The 20,996-nt window shown below is 44.9% G+C and overlaps 1 protein-coding gene and 1 long non-coding RNA gene across 4 annotated transcripts; one reads left to right on the top strand and one right to left on the bottom strand.

The window, feature by feature from the left end:
• Window positions 1-3,121: 3,121 nt before the first annotated feature.
• On the bottom strand, window positions 3,122-7,482 carry LOC121078170. The gene is made up of 2 exons (XR_005824477.1): window positions 6,360-7,482; window positions 3,122-5,075 (listed from the first exon to the last, which is right to left on the bottom strand). It is a non-coding gene; the product is annotated as an uncharacterized LOC121078170 (long non-coding RNA).
• Window positions 6,174-20,549, top strand: VDAC1 (voltage dependent anion channel 1). Of its 3 annotated transcripts, none has more exons than XM_040573991.1 (9): window positions 6,174-6,264; window positions 11,078-11,147; window positions 11,730-11,779; window positions 12,706-12,858; window positions 12,949-13,001; window positions 14,774-15,001; window positions 18,059-18,209; window positions 18,689-18,746; window positions 19,588-20,549. In XM_040573991.1, the coding sequence occupies exons 2-9, from the start codon at window positions 11,081-11,083 to the stop codon at window positions 19,677-19,679; spliced, it is 852 nt and encodes a 283-aa protein (XP_040429925.1). In that variant the 5' UTR covers window positions 6,174-6,264; window positions 11,078-11,080; the 3' UTR covers window positions 19,680-20,549. The 3 variants fall into 3 exon arrangements, with proteins under 3 accessions (XP_040429925.1, XP_040429926.1, XP_040429928.1); XM_040573992.1 differs by lacking the exon at window positions 6,174-6,264 and adding an exon at window positions 7,490-7,629; XM_040573994.1 differs by lacking the exon at window positions 6,174-6,264 and adding an exon at window positions 9,462-9,479.
• The last annotated feature ends 447 nt before the right edge of the window (window positions 20,550-20,996 follow it).

Genomic DNA, 20,996 nt, shown 5'->3' with positions numbered 1-20,996 from the left:
AGTTTTTGTGAGCAGGGAGACCTGGGTGTGGTGGAACTGGCCTGGAAGCTGTATGGGGACTCGTGTGGGTGCAAAACCCTGTGGAGTCATCTCCTTCAGTGCTAACCACAGTCACATTCACTCGGCAACAGCAGAAACATTTTGTGACAACTTAGAGACACAGAAGGTCTTGTGTTACGTACTCACTTTTACCCAAAGGAGTTTAAAGACCTGTAGGCTGAACTACGTCCTGTTTTATGGGCTATTGAGGCTGTGGCTCTGTTTAAGGCTGAGGATGCGCACACAGATAACCCAGCCATGTGTAGATTTGCTCTTCTGCATTTTGTTCAGCTCTAACTGCAGACGAAATGCTGCAGCTGATGAGCAGATGTTCTTTTTTTTTAAAAAAAAAGGAAAAAAAGGTTCATTATTTTTTCTGTATATACAGGATTATCCAGTCAGGCAAGCCTAGTGATGACTTGATTAAATAATCACTTTAATAGAGCTGAACCACTTGTGTTTTTTTGGCAAATATCAATCGGATGTGAGTGTTTTGGTGCCAGGGCCCTGTTTGCTTCCAGCAGTGTTCTGGTGCTTCAATTCCATCTGCGAAGATGACAAAGCCAAGCATCCTTGTCGCTCCAGGAGTTCTTGTCTGCCAAGGTGAAATATCCTTGAAACACAGCTCTGAAACCTGCTGCCGTGCTGCGGATGGCATTCAGGGCTGATGAGCATGCCAATTGGGTGCCGCTGCAAGGAGCTCCATGGCTCTGGGATTCCTTTCCTGCAGGCGCATTTCCTGCAGAGGCTGGAAAAGTTCCCTATAGCCTGATCCTCCCAATATGTCCGGTAGCCAGTGGCCTGTTTCTGCTAACCCCACCGTTTGCACCTTATTTGAAGAACAGCTTGTTTATTTATTTGTTTCATTTTTCATTCGTCAGTCTGGTCCCGTACAAGGTAAACAAAGTGTTGGAGTGTATTGCTGTTAATCACATCGGTTTGCAGTGCTGTAACCACAATGTGGAAGTCTTATCTGCCAATTTAATACCAATGCTTCCCTTTAAAGTAGCTCTTTGAATTTAAATGGACTACAAATAATGTTTTGGTTGGCGTGTATTTATCACTTATTTATCTTACATACCATATCTCTGCTGCTTCTCTCGTCTTGCTTTCAAGACAAGATATTCATGCAGATTTAGAAAATGCTGTGGCTTGTGAAAATGCTGCTTTGGGTTTTTCCTTTTTTCTGGGATACTTGGCACGTATTTAACAGACAAGTGACTGGCTCTGGATCTGTGTAGGGGCACGAGGTGTGACGGGTCCCTCTGTGCTCCCAGCATGCCTTCGCTGCCTTCTCACAGGTTTCTGGCCTGGGCCGTGCCTCATGACCTCGGCCATGTGCCGATTCCAGTCCTTGTCCCCTCTGTTTTTTTCAAACCAAGGTATTCACTAAGTGGGCAGACTGGGGAGGCAGAAGCCGCCTTTGTGTACTGTCTTCTGTTTACTTTATTTGGTCTTTTGTGCTCTGAAGACCTCTCAGTACCCGCAGTCCCAGCTCCTTGCCATGACAGCACGCCAGATGCCTCGGGGTCTCTCGTTGCATCCCTGTGGTCACTGATATTGTCCGCACCCTGCCCTCAAAGGGACAACTTCTCCAGCCAGTTGTGTCCGGGATATAACATTTCCAGCCCTCCCAAAATGATCCAGGTTGCAAAAACCATGACATCTGTTCTGACAGTCCGTGCCCAAGGCCTCCCATGCTGGGGAGGCCCCTGGCTGCCTCCGCACTGTGAGGCCGATGTTTCCGAGGCCACGGGAGTCAGTGCCCCTCCGAGCCTTCTGTTTGAAGCAGACTGCTGGCCCAGGAGTGGTGTGAGAGAAGGTGTCGCAGCCTTCCCCACTTTTGTTGGGAGTGAAAAGGAAGATACACAGTGGTGGAGAGGAGCTTGGCTTTGATCATTGCTGGTTCCAGGAAATAAAAACATAACCCAAAGGGAGTGAGCGAGGGGCGTAATGATGTCAGGACATCTCTTTGTTATTCTCCGAGATCAAAAGAAGCTGAACGAGTTTAGCTTTTACTGCATTCCCCTTTTGTTTTCTGCCTTTTTTATTTTTCCTTATAAAACAATGCAGCCCTCTCTGGGCATGTCCCACCCTCGCTCCCCACTCCTGCTATCCCCAGGCTGCTGCAGACTGTGTGGCACCACTCTGGCATGGCACAGACCTTGGGTGCCGTCTGTGGTCCGCCTGCTGGGTGCTACTGTGGTAGAAAGGCTGAAATAAGCGAGGCATCCTTGCTTGTTTTTATCATTCCATCAGCATGTTCTTGACTGATTTTGAAATAACTCCTTGCAAGTTAACAAGTTGAAAATGCTTTATTTTATTTTTTATTATTATTAATAGGGGCCAAATCAAACTCTACTGAGCAAATGCATCTTGGATCTGTGGGTAATGAGTTTTCCAGCTGTTCAGACGTTATCTGATACGAATGAAGCTGTACTTGAATTAGACCTAGCTGTTAATGTGAAATTCACAAGCTGCAAATGAACAGCAGGGCATTTTTTTCTCCAAACTTCATTTTAGGCAGATAAATTCTTGTGAGAGGCGGAGGGGAAATGACAATTTTGTGTAGGTTAGCTATATAACAGCAATTAATGAAAATAGTATTTACTGATCCCATTTTATGTCAGAATTTAATCAGAAACATACTTTGAAATACAGCAGGGCTGATCCTGCCATACCTCGTACCTTACCACCACCAACTGCTGCCCAGCACAAATGTGAAGCTGTGCCCCACCAGACAGAGCTGAGGACAGGGCGCAGTGGGGAATCCAGCCCCAGGGCTGCGATCCCATGGTTTTGTACCTGCAGTGAAACTCTACTGACTTTGATTTACTCCCTGTTCATGCATTATGAAATCGTATCCAAACCGGGATCATAGCTATACCCATTAGAGATAGAGGACAGAGCTTAAAAATAATCCCTTGGCTGACAGATTTATATAACAAAGAGCGGATTGGTTCCAGGTTTTCCACCAAACTTCTGTTAAACATCCTCTCTGAGTGCTCAAGACACACGGTTTCTGATGGCAAGGAACATTTAGATGGAACTGATATATGAGTTACTTGTGGCATTATTATTTGTGGAATACATCTTAATTTATTCCATTTTATTCCATTTTTACCTGGCAAAACAAATTCAGATGTAGCGTTACCCAAACTACGAGCAGCCAAAATGAAGGAAGGAATTGATGTTTAGAACATTTTGGTGATTTCTTATGTTGTTGAAAGAATCTCTTTCATTTAAAGTGAAGTCACAAGCACAGATATTCTCCCTTGACAACATCTAGTGTAATCCCTCAGTTTTTCTGTCACTCGCTGGGATAATTACAGCATGTCTGAAAAATAAAGTCCCGCAGAGCAGATGCCCAGCTCCATACTAGGATATTTGCTGCCATCTTTTGGTAGATGCATGTTACAGAATGTAGTGACAATTTTTTCTCCGCACAGGCACTGAACGTCTTCTCTCTTTGCCCTTCCTGTGCTCACCTGCTGCATCATGCTCAGCCTCATACTGCAGAGACAGACGGTGAATGTTAAACTCAACCAATGATGTCACCACGCAGACCCTGAAAAACAGAAGAGGCAAAAGCAAGTAAATGGCATCCATGAAGGATGGATTTCAAAATAATGGGGGTTCAGAGCTCAGCTGCTGCCTCATTGCTGCTGCAGGTGCCAGACAAACATTTCCCTGTGCCTGGGACAGAGGGGACACCCCCTGAGCCGTCTGGTTCCCCACCTCTGGCAGCACCAGCAGTGGGAATGGGCAGGACAGGTTTCTGCCCGGTTCTGCTTGTGACCGTGCTGTGAGTCCTTTGAGACGTAAAAATCTCCTGAGCTAGGGAAAGGATGTAGGGAGCAGGCTGTAATCTGTGCGCATGCAGGTAATAAAAGGGTTTTTATGCCAGGAAGTAATAAAACAATATATTGGAGAAAATGGGGTGGCAGCAAGGATGATGCTAGGGGTGAAAGCACAGTGGGCAGGCAGTGTGCTGTAAGCCAGCCTTGGTGTTGCGTGATTCACCTCTGGCACAAGCAGATGGCGAAGAGCCAAGGCTGCGCTCGCTCCGGCGTGGGGCAGGTTGAGGAGCTGCTGCTCGGGGTGAAGACACAGCCGTGGCTGACCGAGTGGGATGGGGGCATCCTGCTCCTACCCACGTGCTGCCCCATCTCTTCCTCTGCCTCTGGGGTGATCGGCTTTGGCTCAGCACCCTGGTAGAAACGCCCCCAGCCACGTTTGCTGGGCTGGCTTTTGGTGGGACAGCGAGTGACATCAGCCCTGAGCACACTCCGACAAGCCCCGGGGCACGGGGACAGCGCATGCTGCGGCCAGCAGCACGGCGGGGCTGTCTGCAGCCCGACTTCATCTTGTGTCAACACCAGTGCTCGCAGGGGTGCTTTGGAAGCTGAACCAACAGAATGGCTGGGGCTAGAAGTAACTCTCCAAACGTGAAAAGGACCTTTTGTTTCCATGGGTTTCTGTCGTGGCAGCAGACTGCGCTTTATTTCAGCGCAGAGCTGGTATCAGGCGCAATTTCTTCAGCTTTTGCTGCCACAGCTGGCTCTCTGAGGTCTGCATGTGGCTACACACGCCTTTCTCCTCAACCATCTCATCACGAAAGCTAAGACATGCCTGTGACCTCACTGAATCCCACACCCCACTTCACTTGCACGGTTCTGTTCAACAGAAAGTCCCTTTTATTTTCAGTTTGAGCCCAGATTTTGCTCGCAGCACTGGAAACAGCCCAACAAAGCAATGTTCGCAGACCTTAGGTATTTCTGTTTTAACACAGGATCTCAGCTTTTCCAGCTGTGGTTTGCTGTATTCCCTTGTGCTCTTTTTCTTTCGTTATTCTCTCCAACTGCAGGCAAGAAATGTGCTTGTTTCCAGGCATGGAGCATTCTCACATCCTGCTCTTCTACAGCCTGCGTAAAGTCTGTAAAGTTTCGCAATGTCTGTGCTTGAACGTGGACTCAGAAAACTTTCCATCATTAGGAAAGAGCATCTGCTGGGACTGATAGGAAATGGGCAACCACCTGAAAAAAGGGGGAAAGTAAACTTTGGAAACTGAAATCCTGGACCCAAGCAAGAAGTCTGGGTGCCAAGATCCTGGATGAGCTGAACGGCTTGTGCTTGCAATCCAGCTCTCGGGCTGGATCTGGACACCGCAGCAGGGCAAGACCGGGACATGCCCCAGCCTTCCCGGGCCCTTGATTTCTGTGGGAGAGAGCTGGGCGTTGTTCACAAGTGCTGTGCATGCTCTGGGCACGTCTCTGAGCAGGGTGACTTTGACCTCCAGGTGTGCAGCCACCCGCGGCGGGCACGGCCGCAGAAGCCGTGCCTCTCTGGGGAGATGCTGCTGGGAAAGCAAAGGCATGAGCCAGAAGAAAGCACAGGCAGGGAAAATGCCTCTTACTATCCATTCCCACTGTGCAAAGGAGAAAGGCTAGGCAAGAAATCATGGTAAAAGCCATAAGTAAAGCTTCCCAGGGGTGGGATGTGAGCTCCTAGCAACGATTTTTTCTAGCAGAAGTCTCCCGCAGGCACTGGGCCTGGAAGGGCGAATGTCAGGACCACCGGCAGTCTGCTGGGTGGGATGAGTCTCCTGCTTATCTCGTGGGCAATGCTCTGAGCCTCCGGCAGAGACGGGCGGGTTTCGTCTCTCATCCTGAGAGGCTTCAGCCTCTGCTCCTCTGTGATAGCAGAGCACAGCCTGCCTCGCTTTGCCTCCGGGGCCGTTTGGTCGTGGGCTCAGCCAGGGGGCTGACTCCTGCCTCCAGGAGGGAGTTCTGAAGATGGAAAGCTCCCGATCACACCGGAGCAGCCAGCCCAGCTTCACTTCGCCCGGGCTCTCCCACACCTTCACCCACAGCCCTCGACGGCTCGGGGAGCATCTCCAGCACCCCCTTCTTGCCCTTTTACCTCCCCTAGCTCGGCTTCCCCCCACCAGATCCGACCACCGCGGTTCCGGGGGTCTCTCGGGGACCTACCCCGGGGCCTGTCGGTGAGCCCTGCCCCGGGGGAGCGGCTCCCGGGGCCCGGTGCGGCGACGAGGCCCCGGCCGGCCCGGCCCGCCCCGCCCCGCCGCCCGTCCCCGCCCGCCGCCGCGCAGCCGCCGCCGCCGCAGAGGCCGGGGAGGCGCCGGGCCGGGGCCGGGGCAGCCGGAGGAGGCCGAGGAGGGAGCGGGAGCAGCGCGGCCAGCGGGGGCCGCCGCCGCGGGGCCAGGTAGGGCCGGGGGTCCTCGGGGGTCCCCGGGGTGCCGGGAGGGGCTGGGGGGGGGGCTCGCCCCTTTCTGCTAACGGGGCCGGAGCTTTCCTTACGTAACGCGCAGCGGCCTCGCAGGCAGCCCCGGGGGGACCGGGGGGCAGCGATCGCCCCTTCCCCGCAGCGGCCCCGCAGCCCCCGGCCGCGCTGGGCCTTGGGGGTCCCCGGGGGGAAGCCGGGCCCGCAGCTCCCGGCGGCGGGGGGCGAGGGGAGAGGCTCGGCCTGGCTCGGGGCAGCTGTTCCAAAAATAAATTAATGAATAAAAAGGCAAGGAAGATTTCTGCGGACGGAGCGGAGCTGACTCATCCCCGCTGACAGCGGCCGGCGGGGTGAGCGGGGCGCCCCTCGCCCTTCCCTCCCCATCCCCGGGGTCAGGGCGCTTCCCAGTTTCAGCTGGGCGCAGGTCATCGCCCCGGGGAGCTGCATCTGCCAAATTTCCTCCCGACCCCTTCCCAAAAGGGCCTTTGGGTGCTGGCCGGGCCTGGGGACATCGCTGGCAGGGCAGGGCAGCAGGAGCAGCGCCCTCAGTATCCCCCAGTGCCCTCCAGTACCCCCAGTGCCCCCAGTATCCACCAGTACCCCCCAGTGGGACGCAGCCTCACCCAGGGGCTGCAGAGACGGGTGGTTAACCTGGACTCATAACTTGGTTCCTTGTTCTCACCTCACACTTTTCATAGCTCCAGCAGCTGCCGCAGGCTGCAGCATCCCCCAGCCGTCTTTAATTGGTATTTATGTGCGATAGCTTAATAAGGGGTTTCGGTACAACGCTGTTCTGAACTTGTACCCACGCAATTAACAGCAGGCTCTTTCTTTCTTTAGTTCCGTAAATATTAGTTTAGACTAAATCACAGTATTTGTATTTGCTTTTAAGGTTTTTATCTCCTCTACGCTCCAGCATTTATTGGGTGACAGATACTATTGCATAAATCAATCACTGAAAAGTAAATCTGCTCTGTCATGTGTAGTTTGAAAGCCAAGCTGCAGCAGGAGGGCTCTGATCCTACAGGTGTTGGTAGCTTGGTTGTGAAATGACACTGACCAGGCTGGGGGGCAAAAAGATGCCTAAAAGCATGCCAAGGGATAATTTTTCAGTCAATAGAGGAGATAAATAGGAAATGATCAGATTTTGGGATCTTGAGGCAAAAGACCCTCACGTGCTTTTTTTCCTCATGCAGACATTTCCTCATTTCATGACCTGATGCTCTGTCCCCACCAGCTTGCACAGTGAGGACGTGTCCCAGCACCTGCTAGGTGTCAGACTAGGACCTATGGTTACCATCAGAACTGCTGCGCAGGCCCCGGTTTATTAGGAAAAATGCGACTAGAGTAAGGCTAAATCCAACCTTCCTATTTTCTTAACCTTGAATCTGATAGACTCCCATTGTCTTCGTGGCAATTTAACCTGCCATTGATTTTATTCTTATCTTAAAATTTTATACAGCTCCTTCCTCTCATGTAAGTATCATAAAGTTGATAAGTCTGGGTAGGGAAACTTCAACGTAGACATGTCTGAGAGTTACCAGTCACAGAGGTGGACTTGACTTTGGTTGCAGCCAGTCCTTGTGTTCGCAAAGGGCGCCCCGGCCGCCTGCTGCCTACTGGGCCCATTTGGATTTCAAAGCACAGAACTGCATGGCCAAAAACTTTGCCATCTGTGTCACTGAGAAATATTTAAATTCAGCCTGATGGAACTGCCTTGTATTCAATGAAATCTTCTTTGCTAGGGCTGGCTCTAGGGTCCTACAGCTCCAAAGGAAGCTTCCCATTTCCTCCCCACGTGGTTACAACCCAGTGCTCACGGAGGTGCTGCTCACAGCAGTGCTTCGAGCTGGCTGCTCTGCTCAGGCTTCCTGAACGCAGCTCTGCAGGACTTCAGTTGTGACTTGTGCTACAGTGTTTCCCACTCAAGAAAATCAGAGTATTTTACCACTTGAACATATTATGTATCCTCTCCTTGGTCTGGTTTGTGTTGGAGCTGAGGTGCGTAGTCACTATGAGATATTTGCACAGTTGAAGAGGGATGAGAGCAATGAATTCATCTCACTCCTAACCTAATCTGAGTTAACGTGCTGAGAACCCACTGGTGAAAAGCAAGGGCGCTTGGCCACGGCCATGCCTTGATCCTTTAAGGATTTGAATCCCTGTTAAGCATGCTTGTCTTACAACCCGCACTCACACAGGATGTAATCAGTTTTGTTTTCCATCTGTTAAACAAGAGGCTTCTGATTAGCCCCTGCAAACAGAAATAATTATTTTTGTTCTTGCTGACAACAACGGCAAGGTTAACCACCACATACATATTTCATCATGTTTTCCACACTCAGCATTTTTAAACACCTCGTTCCGTGTGCCTTACACGATTTGCCTTACAACAGGCAGGGATTTGGCTTTCGGTATTGTCCCTTAATTAGAGTAATTGCCTAAGTGGAGATCCAGGCATCTCCCACTGTCCTGTAGGCAGAGCCCAGCCCGCAGCCGTGCAGCAGCCTGCCCCAGCTCACGGGCCTGGCGAGCCCTGCGGCTCCCGTGGAGACGCACACACATTCTACAAAACCCAAACGAAAAACGTGCGGCGTTCAGTTTTCAAGAAAATATTTTCATTTTACAAAGTGACTCAAAGGGGCTGCTGGCAAAATGGAGCTGGGAGGTTCCAAAAGGCAGCTGGCAGAGCAGTGCATTATCTTTCAAAGCAATACTTATCTGATTTTCGAACGGATGGATCTTTAGCATTTTAAATTTTTGATGATGCTAAATGGAAATACCCGTCAGAGGGCACTCATGAGACTGGGCTGCTGTGGCGGGGAAGTGATTCCTGAACATCCCCCTTAGTGACCCATCCCACCGTGTCCTGGGCTTGGGGTCATCTGAGTGCCTCCTTAGGTCAGACTTCAAGGCAAGATCACCCAGGGCGGCACAGAGCTCTGCTTTTGGTGGCTTTAATAAGGCACAGAGGATCTACTTAAAGAAGACAGTTAATACTCGGTTTGTTCATTTATTTATGTTTAAAGGCAGGTTTCGTGTTTCCAGAACCACACCTGACCAACTGTTAAAATGGCTTCTCCTGCAGAGCAGTGCTTATAAACTCGAAATCCCAGCTTTCGTGTTTGCACAAAAAATGGAGACGTTTAGGTCTAACATAAGCATCTGGCACTTCCTTGGAATCCAGAGTACATTGGGTATTTTTTTTTTTTGGTTTTGTTTTTAATTCAACTATTTAGCTGCTTACATGTTCGGGGCTGCAATTTATTGATGAGCTGTAGCTTGGAGGAGAGGAGAGGCCTTCCTCATGCACCCAGGCGGTGTCCCCAGCTGCAGCTGCACCACAGTCTGCACCCTGCCGTATGTGTGCTCTGGGAAGACTGTTTGCTTTGGTTCAGCCACCAGATCTGTTTTGTTCCCTCTAGGACAGGGATTCTTCACTTATGCAATAGCAATATCCTGCTCTGACAGGCAACAGCTTGCTGGAGCAAGTGCTGGAGGCGCTGGGTGGCTGCTGCAGGTCCCTGGGTGCTGCTCGCTCAGGGTGCTGGCCCAGAGAGCTGCCTCCCGGGGGGCTGCGGGGGGCACCCGTCGTGCTGGGAGCCAGCTCTTGGCGCTGGGGTGGGGAGGAATAGTTTTCTGCTGACATGGAACAGGCTGGAGCAAGGACTGGCAGGCAATTTTCACAGCGTTTCCGCTCTTATGTAGTCAGCTTGTTATCATGCCACATAACCAAAACGTTTGGGAACACGGAATTTTGGTGTATTGAGAGGTGCTTTACGAGACCGATTCAACTCCTTTGCTTTTAAAAATTATGAAACCTTGTCTATAAAGACAGAAGGTGTACACCACTTCAGACCATTGACTTGGCTTCCCTAGAACAAATTGCTGTTCTGGGATAAGAAAGTAGGTTTGCTTGGTTTGTTCCTCGCAGGATCGTATTCTGCCCTCCACCTGCGATGAGACGGTTTTCTCAGTGGCAGCGAAAACAGATGCATTCGTATGTCATGCAGGAGGCCTCTGAGCTAAGAGAGGTCGGAGTCTGCTGAACGTAGGAAGCAAGGACCTGTGGGGCAAAATGGGCATCGCTCTTGGCCCCGTGTTCATGGTGTGGCATCCCTCAGTCCCAGCTCTTCTCAGCCTGTTCAGATTTTCCCTGGCTGATGACCAGAAAAGCACCTTAAGGTCAACGCCTAAGGAGAAATGTTAGCATGTTAACAGCAGCTCCAAAGTCAAATCAAACTGAAGGTGAAGAATGATTTTGCTAACATAAATGTTATCTGGTTGCTGCTGTGAATTAGGGACAGAGTGGTGTTACTGATGCTAGGGGCCTGTCCTGGCCACATTTCCTGAGTGGAAGACCTGAGGTCCTAACTCTTCCCATCAGAACACATAGATTAGTTGCAAGAAACAGGAGAAATGTTTCCTATATCTACTTTTTTTAAAGTTGTTTGTTCAGTTGTACTGATAAGGGAACAAGAATGAACCCTTTAGAAAGACAGGCTTTTTTTTTTCATATTTATTCTGCAACCTGTTTCTCAATGGCAAATGCACACTACTCACTTATGCTGGCTAAAGAATAAAATCAAATCCAGCTACTTGCTGGAGCTACGTTCTTCAGGCTGTATTTAGTTAATTGGTTGTGGGTAGAAAAAACTGTCTGAAACTTAGAAATTTGCCTTAAGTTGCTTTTTGCTTAAGTGAATTAAATAAACAAGTTTCTGAACACGGTAATAATCTCCCCCTCCCCAATTTTTTTTCTTTCTCTCTTTTTTTCTTTTCCTTTTTTCCCCAGAAAATGGCTGTTCCACCTGCTTATGCTGATTTGGGCAAATCTGCCAGAGATGTTTTCACCAAAGGATATGGTAAATAAATCCAAAATAACTTTGATCTTTCACTGTCTACCTGATTCCTGAAACTGCTATGATGTTATTGTTTTTCTCTGATAAACATTCCAACCATTTCCTTAGAATCCAGAGAATTTTATATCCTAGTTTCACATTACCACTGATGTCTGGAAAGGGAGGGTGATTTATCCTTGTTTTGACAAAATTCTTCATGTTCCCCATAGGTCTGTTGTCTGTTTTGAAAGAAAATTGAGTGTTGTATTTTGACTGTTTCCCTCTGCCATGAATAGGGCCATTGATGTCAGCAATTTCCTTATGAAAAAGCTGCTGCTCGGTATGAATAAAGATATTATTACCTAATCTGGTCCCAGTGATATCACAGGTCAGCAGGACTAGTGCAGTCAGTGCTATCTGAAGGGAGTATGAGCTCCATAAGCGGCTTCTTAAAAACCCATGGTTCAAAAGTTGTACCCTGTTGTACTCTTTTTTTTTTTTTTTTAGTGGTTCACAGGAGATTTAGAAGGAAGCTTTGTGACATAAATCAGAAATGCCTATCAAATTAACATATATCTAATTCATGTTTTTTTCCTCATCTTCTAGGTTTTGGGTTAATAAAACTTGATTTGAAGACAAAATCCGAGAATGGACTGGTGAGTTTGGACAGGCCTCGAAACCCCAAACATGGCAGTGTTCCTGTGTTTTCTGGTTAAAAATAGAAATACGGATCCCTTACCCTCCCCTTATCGGTTTTCAGATATGTTATAGCCCTGCGAGTTACTTTGCACCTAGGGCATAATCCTCCACGAGGCCGCACGCAGACGGGGGCAGCGGTGCGGTGGGGGCACCTTTGCAGCCATCACGGTGCTGCCGAGACCCCCGGGGCGGGCAGCAGAGCTCCTGCCTGGCGGGCTCCCTGGCTAGAAACACGCCCTGCTTCCACAATACGAAAGGTTGTGCTCTCCCCTGGCTTTTTCTTCTGCCAAGGGTTTGATTTAGCTCAGGGCTAGCATGGGGCACAACCCCCCGGGGGCTCTATTAAGGAGCGTTTTGGAATAATGTTTTGCCCAAGGCTGATGCTCGGTTTATGCACAGTTGCAATTAGCGACTTCTCTGTGCCCTGTGGTTGGAATATCAGGCAGTATGATTTCTAAATGTGCGACGTGCTATTTTTCATAGCAGCCACAAAACAAGTGTAGTGGCGATGTAATTGTGTATTGGAGCTGATCTTTACAATACCTCTGTGAAGTATTTGCAGGCTTACAAACTGATCCACAGGCACACCTTGTACACCAGCTAGCTCTCAGACTAGCCCCTTGTTTTGTGTTAAAATGTTAAGAATGGTTTGTGACCATTCCTTAGCATGCAGTGCTCTTTCTCCCAGACACTGACATTTTTGTGTGTGTTGGTATTAGTGACTAGCAAACGTATTCTTAAGTCTTTTGAGAACGGTGAAGTATTGGGTAGTATCCCAAATTATAATGACTGGTATGTTCTATGAGTATTTACCTGTGCGCATATACACACACATATTTTTATATATATATATATATATAACATTTTTTCTCCCTCTCTTTAGGAATTTACAAGCTCAGGTTCAGCAAACTCAGAAACGAGCAAAGTCAGTGGTAGTTTGGAAACCAAATACAGATGGGTGGAGTATGGATTGATGTTCACAGAAAAGTGGAACACTGACAACACACTAGGCACTGAGATCACTCTCGAAGATCAGGTAATTTGGGGATCAAAAGGTCATGTCTAAAAATTAATTTGTGACAATCTCTGATTATAAATCCAACCTGTGAATTTCTTTTCTGTTCAGCTTGCACGTGGCCTGAAGCTGACCTTTGACTCCTCCTTTTCTCCTAACACTGGGTAAGAAGTTAGTAAGCTTGAGAGACAAAAAAAGCAATTTTTCTTAGTTTTAGTTTTTCAAAAATACTGTCGTCTTTACTGCTTCTGTCCCAACATGTCATGACATTTAATAATCTACCTATGTATAAATAAATCTTATACATCTGATCTAAGTCTTAATATTAACTATCCCTTTTTAAACCTAACCTATAGTAAACCAACTTTGAAATACAGTAACTTGGAAATTACAGTCAGAATCGGGGTGGGAAGGAATTGTTTGTGCCCCTGTTGCTTATTTCTGGCCATGTTGGAAAATGAGTACTTAGCGACTGCCTGAATAAAAATGCCAAACAAGTCAGCTGTAATGCAAAGCTTAACAAGCTCCGCGAGCCAGTTGGCCATGGCTTTAATAGGTCGACACAGTAATTGGGCTCGTTTCCCAAGCTGAATTTATCATCTGAATTCTTGCTGGCCACAGCGTGCCTTGGTGTTGGATGAGCATTGTGGACCCCGTGATCGGATGCCACATTTTATGTGGGCCAGAGGGATTAAGCAGCAGCTGTAGGGCTAGATGTTGGTTTATTTTTTTTCTCCTGATTATCTTTTTGCAAGCAGTGCTGCCAGTGAGCCAAAACGGTCTGCACATGAACTTCCCACTGCGGCACGCTACACGGCAGGCTGCTGTGGTTTTAGTCCCAGTGGGGACTTCACCCTGCCTTTAATTTAGTGTTGTTCTTCACTGTCAACTGCTTCCAGCCCATTCCTAACTCTAGATTAAATAGATATTTTTGTATTTGTTAACCAGAATAATCGCTAGTTTTTGTTGATAATTATTTCTCAGCTGGTGTGGAAGTTGCAGTCAAGCTAACGCTAGTATTTTTGGCCCTGCTGCTCTTTATTTATGATTTTGGAAGACATAAGAAATTTCTGAGTCAGAAATAATAATAATAATAGAACAATCTCTGTACAGGTCTGATACAGCATGTTTTGCAGTTCCTGGGGACTGTTTTTGCTAGCTGAAGTGAAAGGTTGATGTGAAATTTCAAATCAGCCTGACTTTTCTGGAAAGATTTCAGTAAATGATTTGGTCAAAGAGAGAAGACGCTTGCAAGAGCGAAAGAAAAGAAGAAACTGTTGCAGAAGAGTAGCTGAATGCACTAGGTGTAGCTGTCCTGCAGCCTGAGGATCTGCTCCCTTGATGTGAGCAGACAGAAGGACACCTGAGCAAGCACTGTCCTGGCCAATAGAATAAAAAGAAGCAAGTGACTCAGGAAAGTTTATTTCTCTGTTAACCTTCCTTATGGCTGTAACCATTAAACATTATAACACATCATAAGGCGAAAATGGGGTGTCAGAGTCACCGAAGCAGCCTTCTTCCCTAGCAGTGATTTCTGGACACAGTAAATGAAATTACCCAGTTAAACAGGATTGTCTAAAAAGTTCAGCTGGTACAAGCCAACTACTTTTGTCTGTGGCAAACAGTTTCCGTCATTTCCCTGTCTCTAACAAACTTCTAAAACATGAGATTACTCTGAGATGAGGATTAGCTTTTGTCACCTCAAGTCTGATTTGCTGTGGTGCAGCTTGGCAGAACGCAGCTCAGAAAGGCACCACGCTGCGTTTTACTGCTTACAATTCGCTGTAGATGAATTCTGTTTTTGCAAATGTGAAATATAAAAAGGGGCCATATCATGTGACTCTCCGGGTGTGTATACTATTACATTGATTTAAAGTAACTGAGTTGGTTAAATTGCTGCCTGAGCAAGATATGAGATTCTTTCTTTTCTCTTTAGGAAAAAGAGTGCTAAAGTTAAGACAGGATACAAAAGGGAACACATCAACATGGGCTGCGACATGGATTTTGATATTGCTGGTCCTTCGATACGTGGAGCGCTGGTGGTTGGCTATGAGGGGTGGTTGGCAGGTTACCAAATGACTTTTGAGACGGCCAAGTCTAGAGTAACCCAGAGCAACTTTGCTGTTGGCTATAAGACCGATGAATTCCAGCTCCATACTAATGTGTAAGTATTGGCAGATGGGCATTAAAAAGAATGTAAAAGGATTTTGATGCATTTAGGACAATGAAAGGGGCAGAATTTCAGCACTTGTGATAGAGGGAGTGGTGGATTTGACATTGCTTCTTCATTTAAGATGACAAACTGCATTTTTTAGCTACTTTAGCTTTTTTTTTGAGTTACATGGGTGAAGGAATGGAAGGAACTGGGACTCACTGAGCACCCAAGCACACGGAGTCCCTCTTTCTAACAGATACAGATCTTTGGAATCTATCAGTGGATTTATGAAACAAGTGGGTTACAAAAATATTGTTCATGAAAGTTGCAGTAAAAGCAAGGCCTCCCTTTTGCGCATGTCAAAATCAAACAAAATGGTGGTTTGGTCTGAAGAAGAAAAAATTAATCACAGAATGAACAAGAACAGGCAAAAGGGAATGAGTGGAAGAGATACAGACTGGGTTAGTTTCAGTACTGGAAGGGATATGGTGTAAAAGTTTGTTTTAGTGTTGTAACTCCTAAAACTCCTAATAATCTATTTATACTAGCGCTTGTCTTTTCTGAATACATGGGAAACTAGGACTAAATTCCACGAAAACCTTAATTTCTCTGTCTCCTGTTCCTCTTAAAGAAGCAATTTATGCCTTTTGGGAAGATTTTTTTTTTTTTTAAATTAGGCAATCCCTGCTCCACCCCCCACCTCCTTTACCACTCCCTTGGGTAATTGCATATTTGCATATAGCAGAGCTGTTGCAGGCTGTTCCCATTTCGGGGCTGAACAACTGTTCTGCTTTCCTGGAGCTGCTTCTTCAAAGGCTTTCAGTTCTGTTTCATGCTGTTTCGCAGAGATCTGGTTTAGGAAGCTCAAACTGCCTCGCAGAACAATTGAACCTTCATGGCCCAGACGGCATGTTTGAAGGGTTGCCAAAGCACAAAAATGTGGGCAGAAAACTTTCATCAAAACAATATGCGGGGTCCCCTCTGCTCTGTAGTTAGGAGCTATTCCTTCAAGCACAATGACTTTCACCTCTGTTACACTGCAGCAGTTCAAAATGTTGTATTATTGGCTTTTGCTATAAAATCCTGTAGTTACTATTACTCTCGATTAAAGCAACAGCAGAAAATAACTTCTGAACAGTACAGTAAGGTCTGAGCCCCTGCTGCTGTTCCTTGGACCCCACAACGATCTGCTTCTTAGGTCACCGTTACTGTCCGTGAATGATGAATCATCTTCAGGAGGATGCCTTGTTTGCTTGTTTAATGTTCGTACTCGACCACTTGACAGGCAAAACCATAAATGTGTGATATGAATGGAAATCTTAATTATTGATATTAATGGATTAGCTAGGTACTTTTGACATGTTTCAGCCTTGAAACGTGTCAGAGCTTTTGTAGAATCCAGGAAACAGTCGTGTTTGGAACTTGCATCGCTGGTGTGCTCGGTCATTATATCTAGCCAGTTCAGTGTTTCAAAAGGATGTGGTGGCATAGTAGATAAATCAACTAGGTGGGGCTTGAAACATCGTCTTTTGTTGCTGGCTGTTTCACAGACCAGCCAGGGACTTGAGCAAGTTGCTTTCCCTAATGGTGCTTTAATATCTTCATTTCCACAGAGGACAATGTTTTTGATCTATGCATGAAAAGTGCTGTTACTAGAATTAAAAGAAGCCTTGATAATTTTTTTTCTTATAATTTTTTAGTTATACATGATAAATAAAGGGAGATAGGGCTGGATAATTTCTAGTTTTAAATATGATTTTCCTCACTTTTTGAGCATAGCTCAGACCGCCCCCCCTAATGTTGCAGGTCAAGACAGAGCTGTATGGGAACCTTGCACAAAATCTGCCTGTATAACCAGCTCTCCTCAGTCCTTTTTAATCCCTCCTTTTCTTGAGAGCCAAGCACATGCAGTTATATGTGAGCTTCAGTCTTATCTGAAGTAAGTATTGTAGCATTTTTCTGGAAGAATTGCTCTAACAGTTTAAAAAGCTGCTGCTATTGCTTGAACTTTTAAATAGGCATATCAGTATTGTTTGTGCAACTCTTGTGAACTAATGAACATTGTGACAAAGAGGTAAAAGTGGAGAGATTTGAAATCTGCCTTTTTTAATCAGTAAAGATTTGGTATACTCTAATAATTGGAACTAGTTTATTTCATAATTTAGAAATAATAAGTATTTTATCTCTAAAGGTCTTGCTGTGGTGTAAAGCCTGTTTTGTGCAATATGTTTTTATCCTCTTTTAAGAAATGAGCTAAAATGGGAATTCAGATGCTCACTGGTTTCCAAGGACTGCAATGCTTATTCAAATTATTTGCTTCTGCTTTTATGATCTGGGTGCTCTAAGGTCTTGTATTTTATTTAGCACACTTTACTCACTGTGTGACACTGGTGTAAGTAGTAACTGGAAGCTTTGCTACTCGGTAGCAGAAATTGAAGGCTTTCATCATTCAGCTGTTGGCTAGTGCTGTCTGCAAACCAAAATGAGTTTCATTTCAGTTGCTAGTACAGACTTCTATAATGCAGACATACCATAAGGGCCATGGCAAATGGTATTCATTTGCAAGAGCTGATAGACTTGGATGTTAAATTGGCATCTTCACTTCTGATACAGTTCATCTGTGTCTGGTAAAAGCATGCTGATGAGGCAATGTTAGGATGACTCTCAGGCTCTGTGATTGGGGTACAGCCCTTTCGGGGCACTAGGGAGATGTATGTCTGGGAAAATAATTATTTCATAGATATGCAGAGAAGAAAAAAATGTCTTTACTACAAAGATTCCCATCTACAGAGAGGGGGAAATTGGAAACTGTCATCATTAGTCTATTTTTGATAGTTTGTTGTGGCTTTTTTTTTCCATACACCGCTTGTTGAAATATTGTAACTATTGATGAATTTAAGCATTTAAAAATGACTTCATAACCAATCTGGCCAAATGTCTCTATCTTAGTTATTATAGAGAGATTAAATGAGGTGTAAGTGAATGTTCTGCAAATTCAGATCCTACTGAAACATAGATGGTTGTTTTGGGATGCATTTTAAAACTAGACTGATATATTCCTTCCAGGAATGATGGAACGGAATTTGGAGGCTCCATTTACCAGAAGGTGAATGATAAACTGGAAACTGCTGTGAATCTTGCTTGGACAGCTGGTAACAGCAACACTCGCTTTGGAATAGCAGCCAAGTATCAGATTGACCCAGATGCCTCTTTTTCTGTGAGTGCTATATATGTGCATTTAAAAGCATTTGAAAGTAGGCTCTTGTAATGGAAATGTGAAGCAACCTTACATCAATGAGTAAAGTCCAGTTTTGATGCAATTCAGTGTTGTATAATTGGCACATACCTCTGTTTGTTTAGCTTTGCGCTGAATGAGAGCACGCCTATTGGATTTTCCTTGAAGCTGATACAAAATGTTTTATTGTATTATTGGGCACCATTCTGAGGAGTTTTCAGTTATTATTAAAAAAAATAATAATACAAAATTAGTTAACAAAAACATTGTCTATAGCAACTGAAGTTTTGTTGAGATTTTGCTTTTAAGTTATGGCAAAATTGACTCTAGATTTTATTTTATTCTTGTGATTTGAAACCTGAAATCATCTACCTGTTTAAAACATATTATGTAATTTTCAAATGGGAAGGACTTTAAAGAAAGATACAAATCATTTATGTATGCAATTTTTTCCCTTTAAGGCTAAAGTGAACAACTCCAGCCTGATTGGACTAGGATACACTCAGACTTTAAAGCCAGGTAGGTCTATGCAGAAGAAATTCAGACATCAATAAATGATATTTCAGTCTTGAAATATCAGGGAGGTTTTTTTTGTGACACACTGTGATTGGTTTTGTAACATTGCTGTTCCACGTGGCAACCCAGTGGTGCACTTTTCCAGGGACTACTCTGTTAACTTTGGATGTCTATTGGAAACAGAATTGCTAGAAACCAGCACCCACTGACACCTCAGATAATCTTTTATGTTGATACAAAGTTTATCTCCAACCAAATGTTTCACAGATAAGAAAATGTATTTTTAGTACTTCCAGAGGTTTCCTATCGCTGAGTTTCTTTGCTGTTAAGTGTTAGATTTGCAAGGTTTGCTGGTGCAGGAAGAGGACAGTCTTACAGCGTCAGGGTTTGTTTTAGTGTAGTCTAAAAAATCTGCTGCCAGAATACCAAGCAGATTGACAGAAGGTACTACAGTAGACAGGGCTCAGGCCCTTTCATTCCCAGATTTTAAAGAGGTTTAGAAAAATGAGTGCGTGTCAAGGTCCCAGTTTTTCATTATACCCAAGCCTGAAATTAAATTGACCAGTATACCAGCAGCAGTGAACTGGCTGAGGGTTTTAATTACTTGGGATGATAAAAAGCAGAGTCTATCACTGTGGTTTGCTTATCCTAACTTTCAGAATTCAGAGAGATGTCATATCTGCAAATTATTTTACAAAACTCAGTCCTCACATAGCTAACTGCCAAATTACATTAACCTAACTACTTGGTAAATTAGAGCAGCAACACAGACACTGCATTTACTGAATGTAAAGCCTATTCTGAGTTTTAACAGCTGTCTTTTCTGACTTTTCTCTATTTGCAGGTATCAAACTGACATTGTCAGCTTTGTTGGATGGCAAGAATGTCAATGCAGGCGGTCACAAACTTGGCCTAGGATTGGAATTTGAAGCATAAAAAGTGATTCTACAATTGCTAATTTGAAAATACAGCATAGCTACCTTCAGAATATATTGTACCTTTCAATGTTTTATGTCTGGGATGCAAGTATTGCTAAGTATCAGTCCTGCTAGTCCTTAAAGACAGCTAAGCTTTAAAATGATGTTGTTTCAGAAATGGAGACAAAAAGCATTAAAAAAAAATCCTAATTCCAGGCTTTTTTGGGGAATGTTATTGCCTATCACATCTGTCAGCTGCCACATGATAGGAAATAGGAAGGTGTTATTTCCTTTACTAACATATTGATTGCACAAGGAATATGTTAATGTGGTATAAAAATTGTAACTTCAAGAATTACAGACCACTATATTGTACTGTTAATTCTGTAAGCAAAATGTTCCAACACTTTAAGGTTTCAATTCACGATGGAATGTTCAAGCTTGTTTGAAAAGGGATTTTTTTATTTTTATTTTGTTGTGGGTATTTGATGAATGGTTGTCTCGTTTGGTTATCTTACACCTACAGCTGTCTCCAGAGTGCTTTAGGTTGTCCACCTTGTGTAACTCCTTTGCAGAGGAGGTTTGATGTGACTCAGCCAATACAACTTGTCCTGTACTGTGGTTCCTTTCCCTTGCACTAAATGGAAAGCTTGTAAGACAGGGACATAATCAGGGAAGAGTCTTTGTAACTGTAATCACATAGTTGCATCACTAAATTTAAAATGGAATTCTGTTTTATTACCACTTTTTTTTAGCAACTAAATGGGTACATTTTTAGAGAGTCTTCCATTTTGTGTGGAACTAGACCCCAAAATGCTGTACTTGACACTACTAAAAATGGATAAAAAACCCCAACCCAAACCAACTTGAATAAAATATTGAAATGTCACCTTTCACTTTGTCTTTGTGTATTAATTGTGAAGACAAGTTCATATTTATTCTTGGCTCAGGAAGCAGATTGGCAGTATCTTAGTGCATGTTTTTTAACGTATATTAAAGAATTAACATTAAAGAACATATATTTAAGGTTGGACTAGATGATCTTAGAGGTCTTTTCCAACCTGAATGATTCTATAAATTTGGAACATTTATGGACTCAAAATGGGGAAAATCACCAAAATCTACAGAATATGAGAGGATGAATGACCACCAATTCTTTGGTCTTCAGAGTTTGTTTTTTTTTTTCCCCAAAAAACGTTGAGAAAAATAAGGTTTCTGTTCACACAAGACTTTCTGCCTAGTCTTGACTGCCTTGTGTGACAGGTAACTGTTGCCTAGGTGTGGAGGGTCTTAGAACATTCAAATGTAGCTGATAGGAAATAGAGTTCTTTTGCCT

Source organism: Cygnus olor, chromosome 14 (genome assembly GCF_009769625.2).
Source record: "Cygnus olor isolate bCygOlo1 chromosome 14, bCygOlo1.pri.v2, whole genome shotgun sequence".
NCBI lineage: Eukaryota > Metazoa > Chordata > Aves > Anseriformes > Anatidae > Cygnus > Cygnus olor.
Note: the sequence above shows the minus strand (reverse complement) of the source record. Positions and strands in the feature narration are given on the sequence as shown.